The 25787-nt window shown below is 37.7% G+C and overlaps 3 protein-coding genes across 4 annotated transcripts; 1 reads left to right on the top strand and 2 right to left on the bottom strand.

Moving 5' to 3' along the window:
- Positions 1-464: 464 nt before the first annotated feature.
- LOC125191639 (two-pore potassium channel 1) lies at positions 465-2611 on the bottom strand. Its single transcript, XM_048089036.1, has 3 exons — positions 2473-2611; positions 1180-2133; positions 465-829 (listed from the first exon to the last, which is right to left on the bottom strand). Exons 2-3 carry the CDS (start codon positions 2082-2084, stop codon positions 667-669), a joined length of 1068 nt encoding a protein of 355 aa, XP_047944993.1. The 5' UTR covers positions 2085-2133; positions 2473-2611; the 3' UTR covers positions 465-666.
- A 4127-nt stretch (positions 2612-6738) lies between these two features.
- Positions 6739-12124, top strand: LOC125193690 (DEK domain-containing chromatin-associated protein 4-like). Of its 2 annotated transcripts, none has more exons than XM_048091538.1 (12): positions 6739-6856; positions 7189-8137; positions 8252-8285; positions 8656-8735; positions 9184-9243; positions 9343-9453; positions 9949-10029; positions 10133-10201; positions 10644-11076; positions 11209-11321; positions 11599-11629; positions 11733-12124. In XM_048091538.1, exons 2-12 carry the CDS (start codon positions 7214-7216, stop codon positions 11894-11896), a joined length of 2100 nt encoding a protein of 699 aa, XP_047947495.1. In that variant the 5' UTR covers positions 6739-6856; positions 7189-7213; the 3' UTR covers positions 11897-12124. The 2 variants fall into 2 exon arrangements, with proteins under 2 accessions (XP_047947495.1, XP_047947494.1); XM_048091537.1 differs by having other exon boundaries at positions 6758-6856; positions 6972-8137.
- A 1783-nt stretch (positions 12125-13907) lies between these two features.
- LOC125192985 (nuclear transcription factor Y subunit B-3-like) lies at positions 13908-14693 on the bottom strand. Its single transcript, XM_048090673.1, has one exon. The coding sequence runs from the start codon at positions 14615-14617 to the stop codon at positions 14102-14104; it is 516 nt and encodes a 171-aa protein (XP_047946630.1). The 5' UTR covers positions 14618-14693; the 3' UTR covers positions 13908-14101.
- Positions 14694-25787: the final 11094 nt, after the last annotated feature.

Here is a 25787-nt window from a genome sequence, read left to right as displayed (position 1 = left end):
AAAGAAAAAACATTTATCAATTAAATCACGCTTGACTGTCATAATGTGTTTTGTATTGGTGGTTAATATTTAAGTAAATATAAAGTGGTGATCTATATTAATATAAACTGTAAATAAGCTGATGTATTGAGCTAGTATTATTGTAAGGTAGTATGCCGCGGCTGCGCATATAGAAAATGACTAATTTTCGTATATGTGCCAAAATAACAAATTAGAACTATATTTTGGGAAACGATGAAGAAATTAAGAGTCATACAACAGCTAGCATATTAGTATTTCGAATCAAAACAGAAGTGTAAATACATTCCTTATTCACAATGAAAAAATAAATGGGGATTGGGGAGAACACAACTTCAAATGAAAGTTAACAGGGGTTTCCAATCACAATCAATTCATCAACCTTGAATGCTAGATCGTAAAGTTCCAAATCACTGGATCAGTTAATCAAAAATTTAACTAAAATCAACGAAAAAAATGTGATTTCTTGAATATATGTTTGGATGTAAAAATGTCAAGTTCTATGATCCAGATCCAATTCCAAATTGTATATTCACATGTATACGACAAGCAAAAGAACTAAACGACGTGTTAACATTATTTTGCCATACAAACTTAAATGTAGAAGAATCGTAGCTTAGGAGTACATGTGAGTGAGAATAGGGATAGTCAGGGTCCGGTTTGACATGATTGGGCAAGACCTATGTCGGAGGTGGACAGAGTCCCAGATTGATCAACATCCAGGTATTCGAACTCGGCCAGCAGAAGAGAGATGTCTTCTTGATTTATCTTCCCCATCTCTTTTAATTTATATATCACAAATTCAGCTGCCCTGCAACGCATCACCAACATAACTTCAATCAAACGGCAATATAAGGATCTCAAATAACTCCAGACAGGTGTATTGACTACCGAATTAAACGACTAAATTTATTTCCTTTCTTGTACAGACTAAGCTAAGCCCCTGATCAGCCTATCAAATTTTATGTTTTTTAGTATCATTAACTACACCTACAAGGCCGATGGTTAATCCCCGAGTATCATTAACTACACCTAGTATGCTCCGGGTTCCTTACAGAAAAGGAATTAGTATTGTACTGCTTCCTAACACACAACTGCAAATACATATTTTTAATTGAAAAGGAAATAATCGAAATCATCACTCAGTAGTAAAGAACTTACCCGACAATCCCATTTTCATCGACATCAGCTGCCTCCAAATCAACATTGGTCATCCTCTTGGTTAGGACAAATTTGGCAAGTGCTTTCTGTCTGCTCTCAGTGTTAAGCTCAGCAATGTAACACAAGAACTGTGCCAAACAAACAGTACTAGTTAAGATCCAAAATATAGCAAAGACACGTCCGGCCTTGGTGGAGAAGCTTTTATCTCCATAACCCAAAGTTGTAATAGTCGAGCAAACGCAATAGAATGCATCAACCCAATCCAGTTTCTCAACTTGAGTTAGAAACAATGTGCCAACTACAACGAGTACTACAAAGAGGGCCATCGTCACAAGACACTTATAATGAACTTTGTTGTCCTCCAACTCCTTTTGAATCTCACTCGAGCCAGTTTTTCTGTTCATATGCAGAGCCTTGATCAGCAAGATCTCCTGCTTCTCGACAAGGTGATCCGCCCCTTTACTCACCATCAGGCCAATCAAGACCATTCCCGAGAAGACGAAAGCACAGGCAAGAAGCTTCGAGGCTACACTGTTGGGAACAAGGTCCCCATATCCAACAGTGGTCATGGTCACAATGCAGAAGTAAAGAGAATCAAGAACCCGGTCGACCTTGTCTCCCTTGATCTGGTCCTGAACGAGGTAAAAGCATACGGCACCAATGGCTAGGTAGAGAATCAAGTAAATAAACACCCTTCTGAAACTGGGATTGATGTTAGATAAGGAGGATTCTGGATTTGGAAGGCTCCCATCAGCATTTGTGCTGATCTCCCCAGGAAGGAATTCAGCCAAAGGAGCACTTCTGCAACGGCGATATCTTCGTCTTTTGGGATCAATCTTTTGATCATTCTGAGATGCAGGACTCAGTAGATCTCTTAGTAAGGGCTTTTCATCATCACTGGCCATCCCAACAATCAAATTATTGAATTAAAGAGTTCAAATATTGCTGGTGAACCTGGGTTGAATTAAAGTCAGATACAAAACTCAAACATCAATTAAAGATCAAGCAGCTTAGAATCTCAAAATATTTCTTCTCAACAATCAAAATTAATGAACCCATCACAAATTTCAAATCTATCAGCTATTTTGAGCTAAAAAACTAACGAAACATGCATATTCAAGTGCTGAAATTCAAGCAGCCAACAAGTCAAAATCTGTAAAGTCACTGCCCAAAATTCAAGAAAAAGAGAAGCTAGACACAAAAATCATTCAGTATACTACACAGCGAGATAGAGAGAGAGCTAAATCGAGTGAAAATACAGTGTCATTTGAGAAATTGAAAAATTGGACTTACGAGGAGAGTATGGTGATTTAGTTGCGTCGTCTCCAGAAATTTGTGGAATTTGTTTTCTTGTCTTGATTCAATGCCATCTGCGACTTCTTCTTTTTCTCGTTATTTTTTTGCCGTTTGAAAGGTGCTCCTACAATTATTAATTATTTAGCCAAAGTCATAACATAAGGTTGTTAGACACCTAATTAAATCTATTGAAATCATGAGTTGGCAGTTACACTAGATGACACATGTGACATTGACGTCTGGTTAAGAATTAATAACATTATGAAATTGAGATTTGACTAATATGGTTTCATCTAAATCCAACACAATTCTTGTCGGTTTAGTGGAAATTTAGAAATGTTAGCGTTTCACTGTTTTGTGTGGGATATTTTTCCTTTTACTTTGATATGTAACAATAACGACTAGTTTACCTTACTTTTCCCTTTTGACTTTCAGTCCATTAAATTTTAATTATGCTCTCCTATCATAGAGTGACTACTCCAGTCTATCAATCAACCTAAACGACTCCTTATATTTGAAGAGAAAATCCCAAACCTTACCCATCCAACAAATAAAAGCAGACAGTAATAAAAGTTTGAAAATGAAAACACAACCTGAATAATATTCCACAACTAATATTCAATCTCTTAATTACATATTAAACCAACCAACAAATATAAACTCTGAGAAAATAGACTTCCTCGATTGAAACATCAACAAGATATAAATACTGACTAGTGACCAATCCGGTCTGAGTTCAATGCGTGTGACTCAAATCCTACATCAATACATCATGGAGTATTAGGTATTCCCAACAGTATAAATATGTCCGCAAAGTTAAGCAGATGACAATAACTAATTCTATATCTTATGCTCTCCATTTTGTTTGAAGATCAAGCAAAAAAGCTATTGAAGATTGAAGAACCAATTCATCCACGTGAGTTTTTATATTATTTATGTGTATTCTTTTAGAATGCTATTTTTAGTTTCCTCGTCTATGGAAATTAATATTGATGGATTCTATATTTTTTGAAAATAAATTACTCTTGCTTTAGTTTATCCATTACATCTTCTCTACTCTTTCTCTTGGGCCACAGTGTCGGGAATTCATTGCATTATTTTTCCTTTTGAATATATATACATGACTAGTGCTAAATGATCACATTATAATTAGCCATAAAATTAAAATATTAATAAAAATATGTACTTCTATTGCTGATTCACTTTAATTTATTTCATCTATAAAGCAACACTTTATTTTGGACTATATTATCCTTGTACATTAACACTCCAATAAATAACAAAGCATAAGGTAACCCTCTTTCCAATTCTTTTATGTTGATTTCGTATCACTTTTTTATATTTTTATTTATTATTTTTGTGTTGTTATTTAAATTTTGTGTAAAATTAATTTGAAAGTTACAATATAAATATCTAATGATATTATTATTCAATTGTTACTAATTATTTTTTGTTCTCCTTTATAAAAAGCAAGTCAATTATTAATAATTAGTATTTACATAATTATAACAAATATTATACTAGTATGCAATGCATTTATTAAAAAAGTAATTCAGTCTTAGAGGGGACAATGTTTCAATATTGAAAGTACACATAGAAAATATCATATTCTGGAAACATAAATTAGACAATTGGAAATTCAGACAGGATATTTCATTGATTAATAACAAATATTTATTGTTACAAATAAATTCAATCAGTATAAAATTATATTAATCAAATTTTCAATTTCTCAATCTTACAATTAATAACCGGATTATACACGTTATATATTAAAATAAATAATACGGAGTACACCATATATAAAAATAAAATAAAAAAAAAACTAAAAGAGCTTGAAAACAAAAGAAATATAAATAATGGATTATGGAATTTAAATTTACTACTGCAATTAAGTAAAAAGGTAATTGTGTAAGCATTGTTTGAGCATTAAATAAGGTAATTAAATGCTTTTTATTCATAGTATTTATATTTATTAAAATGCCAATTTTATGGCTAGCCATAACGTGGCTGCATAACATTTCCCTTTAATAAATGGAACACTTTAATAAGGTCAATCGAGCTCTTGATGATCTTATAGAATGATTTCAACGTACTCAATCAATCCGATTTCACCGAATTTATTTTGATTCGTCGGGATTAGAAATTACACAACGATTTATGCTCATTTGGTTATGCCAAAGTCTAATGTTAACAAACATGTATTTTATGGATTTCGCTTAACTTTAATTCTTGTATTGTAAAGATAAATTTTCTTCTTAGGGCATCCACAATGGGGCGGACTAAGCCCCACCCTATGTACCGCCACGTCAGCATTTTATCCGTCGCCCCTTCCACCTGCAATGGGGCGGACTATAGCCCGCCCTAAGCATTTTACTTCTATTTTGTATTTATATAATTTATGCAAATATATCAAGCAAAATAAATAAATAAAAACAACACAATTAAGGCAAATCCTACATTTACTTAATTAAAAAAAAGTTACAAAATAAAAATTTTTAAAAAAAAGTGCACTACATATAAAAAACCCCGGCTAGTCTAGAGTAGTCCCAACATGCGGCTGAGGCCATCGATCATCCGCTGGATGCCTTCGATTTGAGTCGGAGCCTGCATCAGGACGTTGTGCGCGTCCAACAACGTCCTGTAGTCGGAAGAGGCCACCAAATCCGTGTAGGCATGTGACGCAGCCGAAGTCGCGGCTCGGGGCCTGGTCAGGCGGCGCCGCGGCGGAGGAGGTTGCCTTGCCCTTGCCCTTGGCAGCCTTGATGCCAGGGGGACGCCGGGACATCGGTGTGCCGGAACTATCATCCTCGAACACCGGATTGTTGAGGTCCATTGGAGATACGCCGCTTTCGCTGCTTGTATAATCAGTGAAGGTGCGCTTCGACGCCCTCTTCTTCGCCGCCGTCGATTGGGGAATCACACCACCAACGAAATTCTGCTTCTCCTTCAAAAGCACCCAGGACTAGTAGTGCTTGAACTCGCCGTACAATGACATGTACGATTGGATTTCTTTGTCACGCACATCCACGAGACTCTCGCCGCTGCCCTGTTCCCTCTCGCACTTGTCGTACTCTCGCCGCTTGGCCTCGTTGTATTTTTTGGCTATGCGCTCTCAATACGCAGTAACCTTCTGGTTGTTGGCGAACACCGGATCCTTTGAAACATCAATCCAACATCTCGTCAAGACGATGCATTCTTCCGGGGCGTAGTTTGTCCTTCCCGGGGCGAACTCTTCACACACCGCCGTTTGTGGCAACTTCTGGGCTCATGCCTTGGTCCGCTTCTTCTTGGTGGCGGAGCCCGACGCGGTGGATCGGCCGCGAGGTGTGGCGGCGGCGGGTGTGCGGTTGGGAGAAGGCTCCATGTCTGACAGCCCGTACGAGTCCGTGCTGAAGTCGGGATCGTACTGGGCGTTGGTGTCGAATGACCGGTATTCATCGGGTTCTGTACCCGACCATCGTGCACCACCGAACATCGGGCTATTCAGACTTGGGTAATCTCCGGGATTCATTTTGTTTAATATAGAAAATGTAGTGTGAATTTGAGAGTGAAAAGAGTGAAAAATGAAGTGGGGGACGGTGCCACAGTGGGGGACGATGTATCGTCCGTCACATCGTCCGCGATGCCACGGTGGGGGACGATGCGACAGACGCTTTGTCCGTGGACGATGGTTAACCCATCGTCCGTGATGCCACAGTAGCGGACGATGTATCGTCCGTCACATCGTCCGCCCCATTGTGAATCCTCTTATACGTCAATTTTCAACAATCGAGTCCAAGTTTTTTTAACAAAATACTTTTACCATAGAATTTTATTAATGTTGATATAATTTGGATAGCAGAAAAATTAAGGAAAACAACTCAGTAAGAATTCAATGACATAAAAATTAAAAATACAAGGACTCAATAAAATAAAATAAGTACTCCATAAAAGTATAAGGATTTATTAAAAATGCATGCGGACAAATTGATCTTAAAATTATTTTTCCTTGAATAAAAAAAAGAAGAATAAATGAGCAAGTGATGATTTTCTCATTATCTTGAGCGCGCCCAACTAATTCTGTTAAGTCAATGATTTCAGCATTTAATCATTTCAAGAGAATATGTAATCTCAGCCGTCGTTGAAGTTCGATCTTGTCCGTCCACTGTCATTCCGTTTCAGAATCCCGCCTAGTGTCTGACTCCCTCATCCAACGTGGCGTTAAACTGGGTTTAAAATCCGGATTTGAAGTCCGCAGTATAAATTCGGTGCCCGAAAAGGCGTGGATGTGTGCAAAGGTATTTTTTTCTTCTAAAAAATACCAGTGGGGGGAGTGAGCTGCAACTGCAAAGACTTAATTTTTCCCTTCTACATCTTCAAATTGAACTTCTCATTTTCTGTAAGTTATGCTTTAGCTTTTCATCTTCTCATGTAATTAGTGAATTTTAGAACTTAATTTGAGTTTGTTGTTTTTTATGATACACTTCATTGAGTTGAATTTGATTCCTTCGCAGCTTAGGGTTTCGTCTTCTTCTATGAGAATTGTGGATTATATCTTACGATTTTTCTGCTTATGAGTTTTTATTAGTTAGTAGATCTTTGTGAGGGCCTTTAAAATCATGAAGCTTTGAGTCATAAGCGTGTTCGCTAATGCAAAAGTTTGTAAAATTGTTTTTCTTCAATTGGCTCGGTTACTATTTTGATGGTGTGCTGTAAATTGGGTTGAGGAAGTGACCGAGCTGGGACTCCAGCTGTAATGGGTGAGGAAGGTGTGGTGTCGGAAAAGCTCGAGCCTGTGGGTAATGTGAAAGTGGAGGTTGAAGAAAAGGCCGATGCCGGGGGAAAGACTGAGGCTGGAAAAGATACGAAATGGGAGCAGCCTGATGGGGTGACAGAAATGGAAGAGGGTAAACAGGATGAAGAGAAAACCGAGGCTCAGCAAATGGATGTAGATAAAGAAGAGGCCAACGGGGAGAAGGCAGAGAGTGAAAAGGTAACAAAAGAAGAAGGAAGTGAAAAAATAGAGAAGCAAGAAGAGACTCACGCTGATGAAGAAGAGCATGAAGCTGTCAAAGATGATGGAGGAAGGGAAGAATTTAAGGATGAAAAAATGGAGGAAGAAGCTGAGGAGGATGCGGGAAAAGTGACTGAGGAAAAGGTTGAGAAGGAGGATGTATCTAAAGAAGAGGAAGATAAGCGAGAAGAGACTGAAGTGCTTGATGAGGAAAAGCATGAAACTGTTAAAGGTGATGGAGGAAAGGAAGAAGTTAGGGATGAAAAAATGGAGGAAGAAGCTGAGGAGGATACGGGAAAAGTGACAGAGGAAAAGGTTGAGGAGGAGGATATATCTAAAGAAGAGGAAGATAATAAGCCAGAGGAGGTAAAGGAAGCGAAAGGCTCAAGGAAGCGCCCTAGATCGAAAACTGGTGGTCGGAGAGGGGACAAGACTACGAAAAAGGAAATTGCAGAGGTGGAAAAGGAACCTGAAAAGGCGGAGGAGCAGATAACCCCAGCTAAGAAGAAGACAAAAGAACCTAAGTCCTCAGTAGAGAAAAGGGAAATTGAGCCCAAAACGCCCTCGTCTTTTTCTAGTGAACGTCCTGTACGCGAAAGGAAATCTGTGGAAAGATTGGTTGCTACTATTGAGAAGGACACCTCTAAGGATTTTCGTATTGTAAAGGTGAAACCTAAGTCTTAGCTTGTTTTTTTATTTTGTTAGCTCTTCTTTGTGGCTTCTAGTTTAGTTATTTGGAATTTAAGTATTAACTTGGTGCACTTTTTTGTTTTGTTTAAGGGTCGTGGAACTGCACTGAAAGATATTCCAAATGGTATGGTGTTTTACTGACTTCTTTGCCTCATCATACCCCATGTTCGACCTCATATGATGTGCATATATTGCAATTCTGCGCACCTAAACTTGTCTCTTTTGTACAATGTACACCACATTCGACCTCATATGATGTGTTTTCTGGCTTTCTATTGAGTGTATGGGTTTTGGTGTTTATGTTTCTTCTGTTCTTTGAAATGTTTGAAGTCCTCTATGCTATATTGCTGTTCAATTTTATTTTTCCTGAAAGCTAGTGTGGATTACATACCTGTAAATTTCTGTTTGATATTTAGAGGATATTTTGTAAAAGGCCGACCTTTCTAGCTTCATGAATGAATTTGTTAATATTCTTGACTTATATGTTCATTCAGTGGCGTATAAATTGTCAAGAAAGAAGACTGAGGAGACTTTCAAAATGCTGCATATGATACTTTTTGGTAGGAGAGGAAAGGTAAGGTATTTTATCTATTTATTTCCAGATGGTCTCTGCATTAGTTAATTTGCCGGTGCTTATCTCATGAAACTTCTAATGCTTTATATCTACAGACTAACTACATTAAGGCATCATATGAGCTTTATCCAGGTCATAAATTCCATTAGAATGTAGAACTCATGTTTAATAAATTTCAAATCTATCTAGATGTTCCATGGTAGCATGCCTTTTCATCTGTAGCGCTATTTGAGATGAATTAACACCTCTGCATCACCACCATGGGATTTTGGTTTTCTACCAATTTCCAAATTATTGATGGAATAAGACATCTTTAACCATGGTAAATACTAATAAAGGTGAAGTAGGTTTTTACTGCAACCACAGTTTTCATTACTCTGAGCTCTTCTTCCTGCCATTGGAAGTGTTTGTCTTATTCTTACTTTATACATATAATTGACTTGTCCAGGCTGCTCAAGTGAAAAACAACATTTCGAGATTTTCTGGATTTGTTTGGCATGATAATGAGGTCAGACAAACCCTTGACTTAGTGTTGAATTTGCAAGTTCTCTTTTGCCACCACTTCCTAATGGTTTAACATTTAGACTTTGTAATGAAAACTTTGTAGGAAAAGCAAATGAACAGACTCAAAGAAAAACTTGACAAGTATGTCAAGGAGAAACTTCTAGAGTTCTGTGATGTCCTTGACGTTCCAATTTCAAAGGCTAGTGCAAAGAAGGTACACATGTAAATATTAATTTATTTGCTTGCATTTTGAGTGCTAATGTCAATGTTCTTAACAGGAATGCTTGATTTTAACTTGTAAAGTATCTTGATCTAAATATTTTGGTTGTTAGATAATAGAAACATGAATTAAGTTTTTGCTATGAATAGTTATTTGGGTTAATTGCATATAAACCGCCAGCTTTAATTTCTTTGTAAATTTTGCAATGTCCTTTTTTATTTTTGCAATAATGCATGTACCTTCAGTTCATTGCTATAATGCTATTACAACACCAAATCTTGTGAGAAGATTATCATTGTATCTGATCATTGCATGAAAATCAAAGTATTAATGTGAAAATTGAAAACTTGTACAAAACTGGCAAATTATTGTAGTTGGTGACTTTGCAGAAAGTAACCTTTATAAAATTCATATTTACAATCTGCCTTGAGTTGAATTATTACTAATTCTGAATCTTTCCTGATTATCTTCAACTGTTTATTGTTCCAGGAGGATATCATTGTAAAGCTGACGGAATTTTTTATGGAACCTCATGCTTCAACCTCTGATTTGCTTGCTGAAAAAGAGCAGGTCTGTCACTTTATTAACTTTCATAAATTTACTTTGTCAATGTTATTTTCTTCCCCAACCTGACCTATATATGGAAATCATTGTTGTGCTTTCTACAACTAAGGGAGCAAAGAGAAAGAGGAGTAGCAAACCTGCATCAGGGAGTACTACGCCATCTAAAGGTTCAGTTAAGGTACATTTTTTCTCATTGTAATTTTGTTGTCAAAGGTTTTGTCTTTGATTAGCCCAATTTAAGCACCTCAAAACTTAAAGTAGATATTGATTAAACTGGGTTCTGATTTTTGACTTGTACATATAGTTCTCTTTTTCTATAGCCAAGTCAAACTGTGGGAAGTTAATCAGGTTGTGTGTGGCCAAGGCTACTTTTCTTTTGCAGTAACAGCATGATGGTGCTTTAGGTTTCTATACCTCATTAATGAATCGATGACTCAAGTCAGAAAATATGATACACTGACTAAAAACACCAACGTTAGTTTATCTGTTGAACTTGGCTGTTATATTGACTGAGGGAGGAAAACAAGTTAAAAATGATGTTGGGCATGATATGTGGAATCATGGTAATACATGCTCAATAAACCTACCCTCTTACCAATTTCTGTGCATATGATTTTCAGAGTCGAAAGAAAGTTGAGAGTGATTCTAAAAATCGTGGGGAGGCAAAGAGTGCTTCTCCTGAATCAGAAGATGAATCTGAACAAGATAAAGGTGAAGATTTGAATGGTGATCAGGACGGATCAGAAGAGATGTCTGATGCAAGCGAGGAGATAGGAAGTGAATCTGAAGAGGAGTCAGATGAGGACAAAGGGAAGAAGAAAGCAGGTTTGGCAAAGTCTTCTATTAAAAAAGGCTCTTCTGAGAAACCCAAAACAAAGAAAGTGACAATCTCAAAAAAGACCAGCCCACCACCCAAGAAATTACCAGCAAAATCACCAGACCGCTCTAAAAGCAATAATAATTCAAGTTCAAAGAAGTCTTCAGTTAAGAAGAAGGATGAAACAGTGAAGAAATCATCAATTCCAAAGAAGTTGCCATCAAATGACAGCCCTGGTAAGGCTAGATTATTCTCCTTCCATCTGTTGTGTGCTGATGTTGCACAAGTTGAGAATCCTTGTAACAATGGTCGCAAACCTGTTACATGCATCAGTTTTCTGAAGCTTATTTTGTTTTGTTCAAACACAGGGAAGAAAGTTCTGAAAATAAAACAGAAACCCAAGGAGGAGACACTAGAGCCAAGTGATGATGATCTTAGAAACTCAATCTGTAAGATCCTCCAGAAGGTTGATTTCAATACGGTTAGTTCTAAAAATTTCCCCCTTTTTCTTATGGAAGAAGTTAGATAATGCATACATGTTTCCGCACTTTTATGATCAGCATCATGGTTCAGTCTAAAAACGTGTGCATGTCCAACAACTTGTAGTTTATTCTGTTCTCTCTTGGATTAAGTTGTAGTTCTCATATTCTAGTTTATTCTGTTCTCTCTGGGCAGGCATAATGCACTTTAATGTCACTACTGAGTCGACATGTTTAGTCTTCTTTTTGTTTATATGCCTGATATTCTCTATTTTGCAGGCTACATTCACTGACATTTTGAAGTTGCTTGGTAAGCTATCCTGTCCTCCCAGCCCTTCCCCAACTATTACAGTATTGTTTTGGTTTGTCAAGCGTTGATGGTAGGATTCCTAACAAAATTTTGATCAATTCAGCAACGGAGTTCGATACCGATCTGGCAGCGAGGAAATCGACAGTAAAGCTGATGATTCAGGAAGAGCTAACAAAACTAGCGGATGCGGATGTCGATGAAGAGGATGAAGGAAATGCAGAGAAGGATGAAAAAGCTCCTTCTGGTAAAGGTGTCAAGGCAACGTAGTGTACACTAACTGAATACCCTTTTTTCTGTAGTACTGTTGTAATGTATGAGTGTTACTGTTTATCGAGCAAGGCAGCTGTAATTTATCAACGTTAGCTAGCATTGTTAATTGCTTACTCAGGTTCCTTAGTTGTTCAGAGTTAACATGTCAAGTTTGTCATGTAAACATTGATAAATTCTCCCCCTTTTGAATTTAATAGGACAGAAAGATGCCAGCTTTTATTTTCAGATTATTTATACTAGTATCATATTCCTACTACTTAGCTAATTACTCCCTCCGTTCCGGATAATTCGGGTCACTTTGATCGGGCACGGGTTTTAAGAATTGTAATGAAAAGTGGGTTGAAAAAGTTAGTGGAATGTGGGTCCTACCTTTATATATTAGTTTTATAATAAAATGTGAGTAGGAATGAGTTAGTGGAATATAGGGTGCACTACCAAAAATGGTAAAAGTGCGACAAATCAAAATGGAAAACTGAGACATTATCTGGGACGGAGGGAGTATATCTTATTGTTTAACTAATTATATTCTTACTATTTAGTTAATTGTTGTTAACCTAACCCAACCGCACCAAAAACATTGGACTTCTCTTCTGGCAAAATCATTTCAAAAGGCTGAGATAATGTGTGGCAAATCAGGATTTACAAATTCAACAAAAATGTGTGGATTTCAAATAACCTAAGCTAGAAGAAATAGGATAATTTTGGATTATTCCCATTAAGTTGTGTCCATGTATTGACCTAATAGTAGAATTGATAATGTCTAAGATCAAAGACCTCGGGTTTGAAGATATCGTGACGGGACCTTTACATGTATTGATATTTGTTGAATAGGAAACTGCAAAGTTGGACGAATGAACATTTGGTGAGACGCACTAAGATGGGGATGAAAACCACTTATGTTGATTTTGGATTGGTTGCTTTCAACAACAGTTAAAACACTAAACTATATTGCACCTATATTTATTAGTAGTTTTATAAATTCATATCTTCCACCAACATTGGTGCTCCATCGATTCTCCAAACCCAAGTGGACCAATAATTCTCTCACTCATCAACCCACTCCATTAATCAAATTGCGCCGTCCAAAAATGTTGTTAAGAGTAATATAATTAACTAAAGAAAATCGGTTGATTCCTATCACATATTTAGCGTGGAATGAACTAATCTAGCCGACCAATAACTATTCGAGTTTGAAAGAAAACTTTATTTTATGGAAATAAAGAAATGCATCTAAAATCTAGTAACCTTTGGCCATCACAAACTGAAAATTTATGGCCAGATTCATTCAAGATTTTTGAATGGTTTTCAGTGGAAAGAAGTACTCCTATTAGAATAGGAAAAAGATCCTACCTGGATATCTATATTTAAACTCTCAACTTATGAAAGATTTATACTTTAACATGAGCTATGATCACCAAAATCGGAAAGATTTAAGATTCTTTCACAGGTCAGAAATATTTGAAAATAATCCATAACTTTAGGTCATAAAATCACCAACAACATAGTAGAATTAACCAAAAACAAAAGTATCACGTAAGTTCATTGCTATTAGATAAAAATTCACCTCTTTCCCAGTCCACGACAACTCTAAACTCATGAACATCGATCTTCTCAATATTAATTGATTTTATTTTTATAATTTTTTAAAAATCTTTGATCATATCGTATCCAATTGGTCAAAGTTCAGTCTATAAAATATACTACTAGAAGTAATTAAATTATTTTAGATAATGTTTACACTTTGAGTCGTTTGTTACGTTAAACAACGCAATACATACAAATCATGTTATGTGAATAATGATAAAAATTTAGGTTAATTATAATTTATAATCCAAGCTTCAAGCATTTTTTTTACTTTATAGTTTTATCTTTTATTTATTCTGTATATGCTTTTATATTTTTTCAGGTTTATAGCCTTAAAAATTCGCAGTCACTACTATCCACATTAATATAGTCGAATAAGGACAATAGGAATTACGACGAGAAAAAAACATTAAGAATGAAAATATACATGAAGCATAATTTATTTCTAAAAAATTTGACCGACTAAATTAAACAAATCCAAGATAACACACAAATATTTTTCCTAGTTAAACTCTCACACCACGACTCAAACATTTCTAAATTATAACAAAGTCCCAATCACCAACAGCACCTTGCTAGCTTAATCATCAATACTTAAATAAACTGATTAATCCTTAATCAATGAGTGCCGCCGCCGCCACCGGAGCCAGCTCCGACATGGTAACCGGGACCCACCTTTCCGGAGCCATAGCCTTGATTTTGATGATGATGATTGAATCCATAGAGGGCATGGTAGGTAGTATTGAACATATTGTCGGCTTCGGTGGCATCCTTGTCTCTTCTAATTCCGGCCATGGAGCTCTTCTCCTCCTCCACGTCTCTGAACTTGTGCAGGTACACCTTGAGCGGGTCCACGTAGTTCTCGAATCCGAGGGTGGTCATGCCCCACAGCAGATCGTCGCCGTTGATGGTCTTCCGCTTCTCGCGCTGGCACTTGTCGGAGGCTTCTCCCGTGATGAAGCTGATGAACTCCGACACGCACTCCTGCACCGTCTCCTTGGCGTCTTTCGATATCTTGGCGTTTGCCGGCAGCGCTCTTTTCATGATTCTGCTCACGTTCGCGATCGGGAGGAACCGGTCCTGCTCTCGTTGAATATCCCGCTGTTCGCCCGATTCGTTATCCGAATCCGCCATTGATTTTGTGAGCAGAGAGAGATGTTTTTCAAGTGCTACTGTGAAACTTGTCAAGTGTAGTATATAGGAGAATAATATTGCATAAATTTGATGATAAAAACACGTAGAAAGTTGTTAACTTATTCCTTTTTTTTATTATTAATACTGTGACCATTAATACAAAAAAACAATAAAGAAACTCATAGGAAACTGTCATGCCATTTTTTTTATTTAATCTTGGATCGGAATATTATGTGGATTTTAACTGTACAATTACAAACATGTTCTCTCATCTCACCAATTTAGTTTAGTCGGTCAATTTCTTTTTCTATTATTAATACTTGGGACGATATTCACCGGAAGGCGTTCAAGACGTTCTTTGACAAAGAAAACTAAGAATTCAAATATTACAATATGTACTGAAAGGAAACAATAGAAATCATAGTGAAGAAAGAAAGGAGTTTTGTATTCAATAGTGAAAATAGCTCAACACTGTTCCATTGCATTGAATATTCAGAATCAAGGTTACATACGTATACTATCTTTCAGAACAATCTAGAACTCTTCACTAATCTTACGTTAATTATAACTGAAACACAATTAGTTCTTCTTAACTGCACCAAGCACCACCACGTCCTTCCTCTGGTGGTCCAACACAAGATGGTTAACAGTACATTCATCAAGCTCATTTCCAGTGTGTTTCACAACTGTGTTCTTTCGTGCACTCAGTGGTCCTACTTCAGCACTTGCCAGCTCACCATCCGATTGCTTGCCACACAACTTATCTTCACCTACTTGACCATCATCTCTAACACGCCCCCTCAATCCGAGCGTAGATAGAGACACGCCTTAGCTCAATCTCTCTGTCATGTAAACTTTATCTGTGCAAAGGCTTTGTAAGAATGTCAGCAATTTGGTCTTGAGTTGGGACATGCCTTAGCTCAATCTCTTTGCCCAAAACTTTATCTCTAACGAAATGAATGTCCAGTTCTATATGCTTGGTCCGAGCGTGTAGAATTGGATTAGACGCCAATGCTTGGTCCGAGCGTGTAGAATTGGATTAGACGCCAATGCCATAGCACTCAAATTATCTACCCAAATAACTGGACTCTCTTTTCCACCAATCTTTAGCACTCTCAGCAATGATGTTAACCAGCTGACTTCAGATGCAGCTTGTGCCAAACTTCTATATTCTGCCTCCGTGCTCGATCTTGCAACAACGTTCTGCTTCTTTACACACCAAGAGATGAGATTTCTCCCAAAATAAGTGCAGTGGCCGCTCGTAGATCTCCTATCATCTATATCTGCAGCCCAATCTGAATCAGAGAAAGCAGATATTATACCACTAGACTTGGTGATTTGTATCCCATAATCAATAGTTCCTGATAAGTACCTAAGTATCCTCTTGACTTCCCTCCAATGTGGATCCAAAGGAGATGCCATGTACTGACTTACTTTGTTCACGGCAAAGTTAATATCAGGTCTTGTAATTGCAGCATACTGCAAGGCTCCAACCACACTTCTGTATAATTTCGGATCACTCATTGCTTCACCAATAATCTTGCTCAATTCACATCCTGCTACCATGGGTGTGGGACAACCCTTTGCTCCAACCATATTGGTTTTCTTCAAAAGATCTTTTGTATAAGTAGATTGACATAGATGCAGACCTTGGTCAGTTTTGACAATCTCAAAATCCAAGAAATAGATTCACCTCCCCAAGATCTTTTAAAGAAAAATGAGAGTTCAACTGGGAAACTACTGTCTGTATTGATGAAGGAGAATTACCAGTGATGAGCATGTCATCAACATAAATCAGAAGATAGATGACCTCATCACCCGTATGTCTGAAAAACCATGCTCTAGAAGCTGTTTGAGACCATATATAGCTTTCTTTAATTTGCAAACTAAGTGAGGGCCACCCTGCTCAAAACCAAAAGGCTGCCTCATATATATATCATCTCCAAGATCACCATTCAAGAAGGCATTGTTTACACCCAAGTGAGTAATAGACCAGCCAAGAGAAACGGCCAAACTGAGGATAACTCGAATTGTTGTAGGCTTCACAATCGGACTAAAAGTTTCATGAAAATCAAAACTTGGTTGCTGAGAGAAACCTTGAGCTACAAGCCTAGCCTTGTGTCTGGCTATGGCTCCGGAAATGTGAAATTTCAGTTTGAAAATCCAAGTACACCCAATAAGATTCTTGCCGGTGGGAGTGTAGTTAGAACCCAAGTTCCAAAAGCATAACAGCTTTCCAAATTGGAATCAAGATAGCTTCTAGAGCTGACCTTGGCAACATATTCGGGGAGAGAGCAAGAGAAAAAACTTTTAGCTTATGAATTCCAGCCTTAGCTCTAGTAGTCATAGTATGAGTAGACTGAGTAGGTGGAGGGGGAAGTGAATCAGCTGTATTGGGAGCATCTGGAGAAGTATTGGGAGTAGATGAATATGGAGAATCGCAGGGAACAACTGGAGTTATAGAAGAAGAAGATGAATGTGGTTGAGCAGAAAATGATGGTGATGAAGATATTATGGGATTAGTAGTAGGGGGAGGAGAAGGTAGGGGTGGAGGATCAGATATCAGGATAGCAGGGTAAGGAATGGTAGGTGGCTGTGAGCTGACTGAGAAATGATCTATACCTTTTCTCAAATATAGATTGATATGAAAAGACATTCTTATCAAAAATAATATCTCTAGTGACTCTCACCCGACTATCAGGAAGTAAGGCCTTATATCCTTTATGAGAAGCACTATACCCCAAGAAAATTGCCTTTACTGATCTAAAATTCAGTTTATACTTGTTGTAGGGCCTTATCAGAGGATAACACAGACAACCAAAAACTCTAAGGGAAGAGTAGTCTGGCTTTCTGGAATGGAGCTTTTCAAAAGGTGAGATATTTTTTTATGGTTTTTGAGGGCATCAAATTTATCAAATTTGTGGCAATAAGAAAAGCATCATCCCAAAACTTGTGAGGAAGGGAAGCCTGAGAAAGAAGAGCTAGACCAGTCTCCACTATGTGTCGATACTTTCTCTCTGCCAAACTGTTTTGTTGAGGAGTATAAGGAAAAAATAATCTATGAATAATGTCACATTCCTTCAAAAAAGAAGACAATCCCTGAAACTCTCCACCCCAATCAGATTGTAAGATCATAATTTTCGAAGCAAACTGATTTTCCACCATGACCTTAAATTGCTTAAAAACTGTATACACATCAGACTTGTGTTTAAGAAGATATATCCAAGTAAAACCCGTACAATGATCCACAAACGATATGTAATAGGAAAAACTATTTCTGGACATTATGGGTGATGGCCCCATAGGTCACTATGGATTAATCCAAGAGGAGCATCATGAATGGAAAGTGACTGAGTATAGGGCAGTCTGTGAGATTTTGACATAGAGCAAGGATCACAAAGTGAGGAATTTTTCATTGATTGATAAGGGATGTTACATCTGGTCAAAGCATGCTTTACAATATCTAATGTTGGATGCCCAAGCCTACTGTGCCATAAAGGCAAGATCTAGCCCTGAACAATCAAATGAACAACTAGTGGACTTTGAAGGTTGCAAATGCAGGAAATGAGCGGCAGGCTCTTCTTGAAAGTGGGGAAGGCTGGAGTGTAACACCCCGACTTTTTCCACCTTTTATTTGTTCTTGAATGGACTCGTTTGTTCACTCGGAATTTTTTTTTTGCCTTTGTTTCGTTGTCGAGAGAAGAATTTTAATTTTTGGGCCAAAGTAATTATTCTTTTACAACTCCAATTATTTTCTTGGGGAAGTCCATTTAGTTTTTGAGCCCAAGTCAATTTCATTATTTCTACAAAGCAGCCGAATTGATTCCCTATTTTTGTCATGTATTCTTCAATAAATTTGTTCCACATTTGGCGCATCACACTATACTTACTCAGTTGAGCCAAATCCCAAAATCGCCAGATTACTTTCAATAATTTGTTACCTAAAATCTTGTTCATTACCTGCACTATCAGAGAAAGAGGAACCAAATCAGTTTTATTTTGAACGTGAGACCATCTATATACTTTCTGTCTTCTTCTCCAGGTTTCATCACTTTTAAATAAATTTCGAAAACTGAGAGAAACCTAGAACAAAGAGGGTGTGCAGCAACGCCGGCATCGAGTGTTGGAGGGAGAGAGAGAGAGACCGAGAGGGGGAAACAGAGAGCACAGTGAGATGGTTTCGGTGATGCTTAGACTTTCGGCGGATGGCGATGGCGATGGCGGCGTGGTTTCGAGCGGATCGGAGGGGCAATAGCTGCGCGAAGGACAACAGCCGTGCAGCGGTTCAGCGACGGCAGCGTCGGACTTGGAGGGCGGAGCAGCAACATCAGTTCAGCGGCAATGATTGACGGAGGAGAAATTTCTCGGATCGAACAGTAACGGGCGGCGCTGAAGCCATCGTGATTCGGCCAGAGGCTGCGGCGGATTTGCAGCGGTGATGAGAGAAGAAGATAGATGGAGAGCTGAGCCTTGGAGCTCACCGACGGTGATGACGGAGTTCTGATCGGAGACAACAGATAGAGAGAGAATTCTGTGAAGCGCAACTGTATTGATTGATTTGTGAGAGAGAGGACGAAAAATTTGGATGATCAAAACTTTCGAATCGAGAGAGGTTGAGTGAATTTGAAAGAAAGAAGAAGTATGCGACGAAGGTCCCAAGCAGTGAGGCTCGGCGGAAGGTGCGACGGCAGCGTGGGAGCAACAGCAAATTCGAAGCAGCGGCAAACTTTCCTTAACTGGCCGAGAGAATTGGATAGGAGAGGGGGAAGCGGTGGTCTCCACTTTTACGTTTTGGAGAATGACCGAAAGAGAGAGAGAATCACAACGAGGCGACAATGGCGCGATCCACCGCTCACGGTAGTGATGCAAAACAGGCGTGAGAAGTAAAAGGAGAAAAGTTGCTGTTCTGAACTAGAGGAATTGGAGAGAGTCGATTAGATGGAGAGAAAAGAGGAATTGGAGCTCTCTGATTTTGGGAGTTCACTGGTCACGTAAGATAAAAGAGAAAGTAAAGGATGGGCTGAATTAAATCTTGGGCTGTTCATGCACGCTTTTCGAGGATGGAGCAGGAGGACAAGTAAGGTGTTCACCGAACGAGGTGGGCTTTCGAACTAAATATTTTCAAGAGCTTTAGTTTTAACATATCGTTTCGAGCATCATTTTATGTGACGAAATGCCTGTGATTGCAATTATAATTTTATTCCGTGATGATGTGATATGTATGCTTGAAGTGAAAGTGATTGTGGTTTATTGCGAAGTATAGCTTTTTGAGTGGTTGTGAATTTCTCAATTTTGTTGATATGATGTGATGCTCGAACTTGAGAGAAAATGATTTGTGTTTCAAATACGGTTTATGAGAAAACTGGAGGTTGCAAAAGGGTATGTCATGCCATGTTTTTGTTTTGAGAAATGCCTATCTGTTTGTTTAGCAAGGGAGTTGTCCCTACTAGACCTATTGAAATCGAATACGGTTCTGACTAGGGAGTGAGTCCCTACTTAGACTAGTGTACACCATTGGGGATCGTGAGCCGTCTTTCGGGTCGGCCGGTCCGGTGATCGAGTTTGCGGCCACATTCTCGTTTCACATGTTGTCGAGGTTGATGTTGAGGTTGTTGAGATGTTGTTGTTGAGGTTGTTGAGATGATGATGTTGATGATTGCTTAGTGGGGAGTGAGTCCCTACTATGAGTTTAATCAAATTCGGGTCCTAGAAAGGGTGCGTCCCTACTCGGACTAGTGTACACGATGAGGACTGTGAGTCATCGAATGGGTTGGCCGGTTTTTGTGCTCGTGGAAAGTGGCCACCTTACACGGCACCCTAAAGAACAGATATGGCAGTTTCTTAAATAAGTCAAGGAGAAATTGTTGTGTTTTAATATGATGAGGAAAAGGATTTGAGGATGCGTTGAAAGTTTCTGTTTGAGATTTTTAGTGTCTCGGGCCTTTTCAAATTAAAACCCCGAGGTCACTCAATGGCGGCATGACATAACTGTTTTTACAAATTGTTTTGGCATTTGTTCACTGAGTACATCAAGTACTCAGCCCTGCATGTGTTTTCCATATGTGCAGGTTGAGCGACGACGAGCACGGTGGGTGTTGAGCATAAAAGTGAAGAATGTCTATCAAATGTTCAGAATATGTTGTGTCTTCATACATAGCATTATTCTACTCTCGAAATTCTTCCGCTGAATGTTGTTTCTTTTGAGTTCGTGTATTGTTGAGATAGTTTCATTTGGAGTTGTTGATTGTTGAAACGATACTTTGATTTTATTCGACTTATTTCTATTATATCAAGCTTTGGTCGAGTTTTGTTGTTTTCCCCTTTCTTCCCCGCTTCTTTAATCCACCCCTAGTCGCGATCAACCGTGTTTTCTATCCTTAGAAAATGCGGGCGTGACATGGAGCTACTGGAGATATTGCTTCATTTGATTGAAGGCTGATTAACTAAGAAGTGATAGAGTCATTTCTCAAGTGTTCCCTTGAGCACGGTTTCCTTGGTGTGCAAATCCTTAACAAGACAGAATGAAGGGTGAAATTCAAAGAAAACAGAATTGTCTTTGGCAAATTGAGACACACTAAGAAGATTTTTTTGTGATGTTAGGCACATGTAGGAGATTATTAAGATGCAATTTTCTGAAAAATTTTGTGTGGCTGAATAACAGATTCCCCTATATGTGCTATAGCTACTGCCTCCCCTTTGCCAAGAAGAAGGTTCTTACCTCCAGTATACTCCTGGCTGATGTTAAGATTGCTCAGATCATTAGACACATGGTTTGTTGCCCCATAGTTGCTCTGGATACCAGCTTGTAGTTGCTCCTGCATCATAGTTGTACTCGGAGGGATTCCCTGTTAGAGTTTGTATACTAGAAATCACGTTTCGAGTGATTGAATACTGTAAAACTCTTATTTTATTTTCCAAGGAATAAAACAAATTATTTTTGTCATAATGTTGTTATGTTTTACATTTAATGGATGTTAATTGCATGTTTAAATGTATAAGTTAACTTACCAAAGTCTAAGTCTTTGTTTTAGTAGACCGGTTGTGCATGGCGTCCACTTTAAGGTAACACGGTCAGTCCTAAACAAAGAAAAAGAATAATTTCACTAACTAGATGGAATTAGACTATCCATCGTGAAAGGTTGCAATGTCAGTCCGCATATTTCTAAGCCTTACTGAAATAAGATGACATTGGTGTGGTAAAGCACTGAACGGATCTAACAGCAAGACTTGTCCTTGTGCTATCTACTGAAAGGCGAGGTCTTGATAAATATTTGTTTCTTAATCAATGTAGGTTAGCATTGAGCATACGGTATTGATTATGCATTACTTTGACTTATCAAATGGTGCGGGTTTTTCGTAACCCAATAATCCCGATATATTGGGTAGTGGTGATTAGATGGGGTTTGGTGCCCCTTGCACAGCGGAAGACTTGTACAAAACAAATAAATCGGATACGGATCTATTTGACCGATTATGCGATTAATCAATTCACATGTTAAACAGATAATTGCATGCTAGAACGCAAATAGTTCACGCTTAGAAAAATATAAATCCTAAACATGATTTTGATAGGGCCCTCGAGAATCCAAATCACGCTCAAGATCGCGTCCAAATCTCTCTCAATCTCCAAATATCTTTTAATAGTATTTGATTTGATTTTGCATATCTTTTGTAATCTTTTTAATATATTTTGCTTGCTTAGCAAGATAGGCTTTAGGGTTTAGAATTCTATAAATTATAGAATTTCCTATCATTTTGATTCATTGAGAATTAAGAAATAAAATACTTCTTTTCTCATTCTTGTTCCAAAACCCTAGAACTTCAACTAGGTGTGTTTATCATATTTTCCGATCAATCTCTGTCGTACGCGTGCTCTTTTTGCATCGATAGAACCTCACGTTCTATCAATTGGTGCTTCCATTGATTTACTCTTCCTCCATCCCTCAGCCTCACTCACGGTTGTTTTCCATCTTCCTCAACCTCTCTAAAACCTCAAATCTCCAAGACCAAAAACTCACGCTCCACAATCCAATAGCCGAGCCTTACACCACAGTCCATACCAGCCAGGTCCCACCGCCATCGCTGTGGAGTCAGCGTCAGCCGGTCTCGCCGCCGTACAGCAGTCACCACCCACGTTTCTCATTCTTGTTCCAAAAACCATAGAACTTCAACTAGGTGTGTTTATCATATTTTCCGATCAATCTCTGTCGTACGCGTGCTCTTTTTGCATCGATAGAACCTCACGTTCTATCAGATTTCTACGGTATATAGTTACCAATTTTGATTCTCCAAAGAATCGACGATTGCTCGCGCCTTCTCCACAATGATGATCTTCAATACTAGACCACAGATCTTCTCTCTGGTTCCCGAACTGTATTCTAATATCAGTGTGGGCAGATCTCACCGGGATACTATGACTTAAATAAGAAGACAGAAAATTCCTCACGGAGGAGGAGCTAAAATTTTCACGAAGGAGAAAAACAATGAAAAAATTCAGTAGAGAGAAAGGAACGAAAATTTCATAATGAAATTATTAATTATTCTGTCTCCTTTATTCTCCTATTTATATTAAGTTCCTTTTTGGGCCCAGACAGGGATCTATGGAAGATTTTGGATATGGGCTTCCCCAATTAGCTTTTTACTAATTATATTGAACCCACAATTTAATACAAGCTTATATTGGAATATTACGAGCAGCCACTACAGAAGTAATATTGAACTCTCCCCATCCAAATCTGAAATTACAAGTAATCCGGGTTTCCGTTATTTATATTATTAATTTTTCGCGCTTAAGATATAAATGTCTATTAATTAATTAATGTCTGCTATGGAATTAATTAATTAACATCTTATTAATTACAAGAGTGGACTAGCAAGAAACATTTATTTATTATTCATAGAGTAATAAACTCCAACTGGCCAGTTTTCTGAATAATAAAACCTTGTTCTAGCTCCTCTTGAGGACATTGTCAAACGAGACTCACCTCCCGCACGATTCAACATAATAGCAATCCTACACCAGCTAGATATTAATCACCACTACCTAATATATCAGGATTATTGGGTTGCGAAAAACCCGCACCATTTGATAAGTCAAAGTAGTGCATAATCAATACCGTATGCTCAATGCTAACATATGTAGATTAAGAAATAGTATTTATTCAAGACCTAGTCTTTCAGTAGATAGCATAAAGACACGTCTTGCTGTTAGATCCGTTCGGTGCTATACCACACCAATGTCATCTTATTTCGTAAGGCTTAGAAATATGCGGACTGACATTGCAACCTTTCATAATAGGTAGTCTAAGCCTATCTAGGTTGTGAAATTCTTCTTTTTCTTTTGCAAAGCATTGCATAGATCTGACCGTGTTACCTTAAAGTGGACGACGCTCACAACCGGTCTACTAAGCAAAAGACTTAGACTTTGTTTGCTTCTTATGCATTTAAATGTTTGTAAAACATCTTATAAATGCACAAGCAAACACAATGTAATAATATACTGATTCTATTCGTACAAAACTGCTTGAACAATACTAAATCGGGTTAAAAGTGGATTGTAGAGTTTTTCGTATACAAGCATGATTCTATTCTCGCGAAACTTGATCGAAACATTCTTTTCAGTATACCAAACCTAACAATCTCCCACTTATACTCAAAACATGCTTTCGAGTATACCCACTGCCAAAAACTCTCCCACTTATTTTCAAAGTAGGTCTTTGTACTAGATATATCGAACTACCATTCATTTCACTAAGTGAATGAAAAATCTGTTTGGTTGTTTTCTGATAATATCTTTTTCATCATAATGTCTTTGCTGCGTACTTGATCTTTAATTAATTTCATCTCCATATGTGATTGCTTAGTTTAATAAATCCGTGTGTCCCTTGAGTTAGCCTTCACTAGAGTTATCAAAATAATACTAATAGGCATACTCAAACTTACGATTAAAGCTATTAGGAAGATATTCCTAAGGTAAACACATATTCAGAGGATGACTTACTCGATCACTGATTAGTCATAAAACTAAGACAGTGTAACCATAAGGATATTACATGAATGACTGGTAAACTAGAATATAGTTACTAGCCTTTCTCAAGCACTAGGATATATTCTTTACCTCAATCAAAATCTTTTGCCATGGTTAATATGATATACACTTGTCATGCATAAGCACAACTAATATCAAGCGTAGTACACATTATAGCATACATGAGACAACTATCTCCGAAACTAGTCTCATAATTCTTAATCTCACTTAGCGTCAAACGACACTTGACTAGAGACAAGACAATTCCATATTGAAAGGTAAAACCCTTTGCATGGAAATTCTAATGCTAAATGGTTCCAAGCAGTGTATAGATATAGGATTCCTAAGAGAATCTCATCATTCTTTCTAGCAATCTTAAAAAAACTTAGATGCTCAGAATGTAATTAGCTTCTCTTTAATCCTTTATCTTAAACTGGGCAGACAACCAGTTTCCTACGCCAAATGCCAATCTTAGTTGTTTGCAACTTTTGTAGATTTCATCATCGTAAAGTACCAATAATACCATATGTAATGTACTTTTAACTTCCTTGTGCTTGCAACACTGTTAAGGACACAAGTCAAATTTCAAATATTTGACAATTTTGATAAAACACATATACTCTGATTTAGATGCTTGCCTAAGACCACGAAGGTCTAATAAGCTTCTAATCATGCGTTTCTTGCCCTTAATTACATATCCATTAGAATATTCTAGTAGATGATTTCCTCAAGGCTTCTAATCATAGAAGACTGTCTTGACAATCATAATACATACATTCTAATTTATGTAAGTTCTAATAGACAACATGATCGAATAAATTCTGGCACAACGATAGCGAGAAGGTAATTCTCTTTAGGCATAACCCATTGTCATTGTCTAGCCATTTGAGATTCACATTTACACTTGCAAAGATACTTGCTCCCACTGACTGACACAGCTTGTAAGTAGTATTGCAAGTCTTGTAAAACATGTTGTCTATCTTAGATTGTAGTTTAGAATCTATCACCTTTTCAAGGATGAATATCCAAATGAACTAACACTACATTGTAGTTAAAGGGAATATGTTCAAGTTAATCTAAGACTGAGTCTTACGACACTCTTAGCCCCATGAACTTGTTATGTTCCTAAGAACATTCCCACTA

The sequence above is a fragment of the Salvia hispanica genome, chromosome 6, assembly GCF_023119035.1.
Source record: "Salvia hispanica cultivar TCC Black 2014 chromosome 6, UniMelb_Shisp_WGS_1.0, whole genome shotgun sequence".
Classification (NCBI taxonomy): Eukaryota; Viridiplantae; Streptophyta; class Magnoliopsida; order Lamiales; family Lamiaceae; genus Salvia; species Salvia hispanica.
Note: the sequence above shows the minus strand (reverse complement) of the source record. Positions and strands in the feature narration are given on the sequence as shown.

What these genes read in the sequence shown, in the direction of transcription:
- LOC125191639 (XM_048089036.1), bottom strand. Translation starts at nt 2,084, where the DNA reads ATGGCCAGTGATGATGAAAAGCCCTTACTAAGAGATCTACTGAGTCCT. An exon ending in GATGAAAATGGGATTGTCGG is followed by an intron (nt 830 to 1,179) that starts GTAAGTTCTTTA and finishes GATGCGTTGCAG; the next exon opens with GGCAGCTGAATTTGTGATAT.
- LOC125193690 (XM_048091538.1), top strand. Translation starts at nt 7,214, where the DNA reads ATGGGTGAGGAAGGTGTGGTGTCGGAAAAGCTCGAGCCTGTGGGTAAT. An exon ending in TGCTTGCTGAAAAAGAGCAG is followed by an intron (nt 10,030 to 10,132) that starts GTCTGTCACTTT and finishes TCTACAACTAAG; the next exon opens with GGAGCAAAGAGAAAGAGGAG. An exon ending in AGAAGGTTGATTTCAATACG is followed by an intron (nt 11,322 to 11,598) that starts GTTAGTTCTAAA and finishes TCTATTTTGCAG; the next exon opens with GCTACATTCACTGACATTTT.
- LOC125192985 (XM_048090673.1), bottom strand. Translation starts at nt 14,617, where the DNA reads ATGGCGGATTCGGATAACGAATCGGGCGAACAGCGGGATATTCAACGA.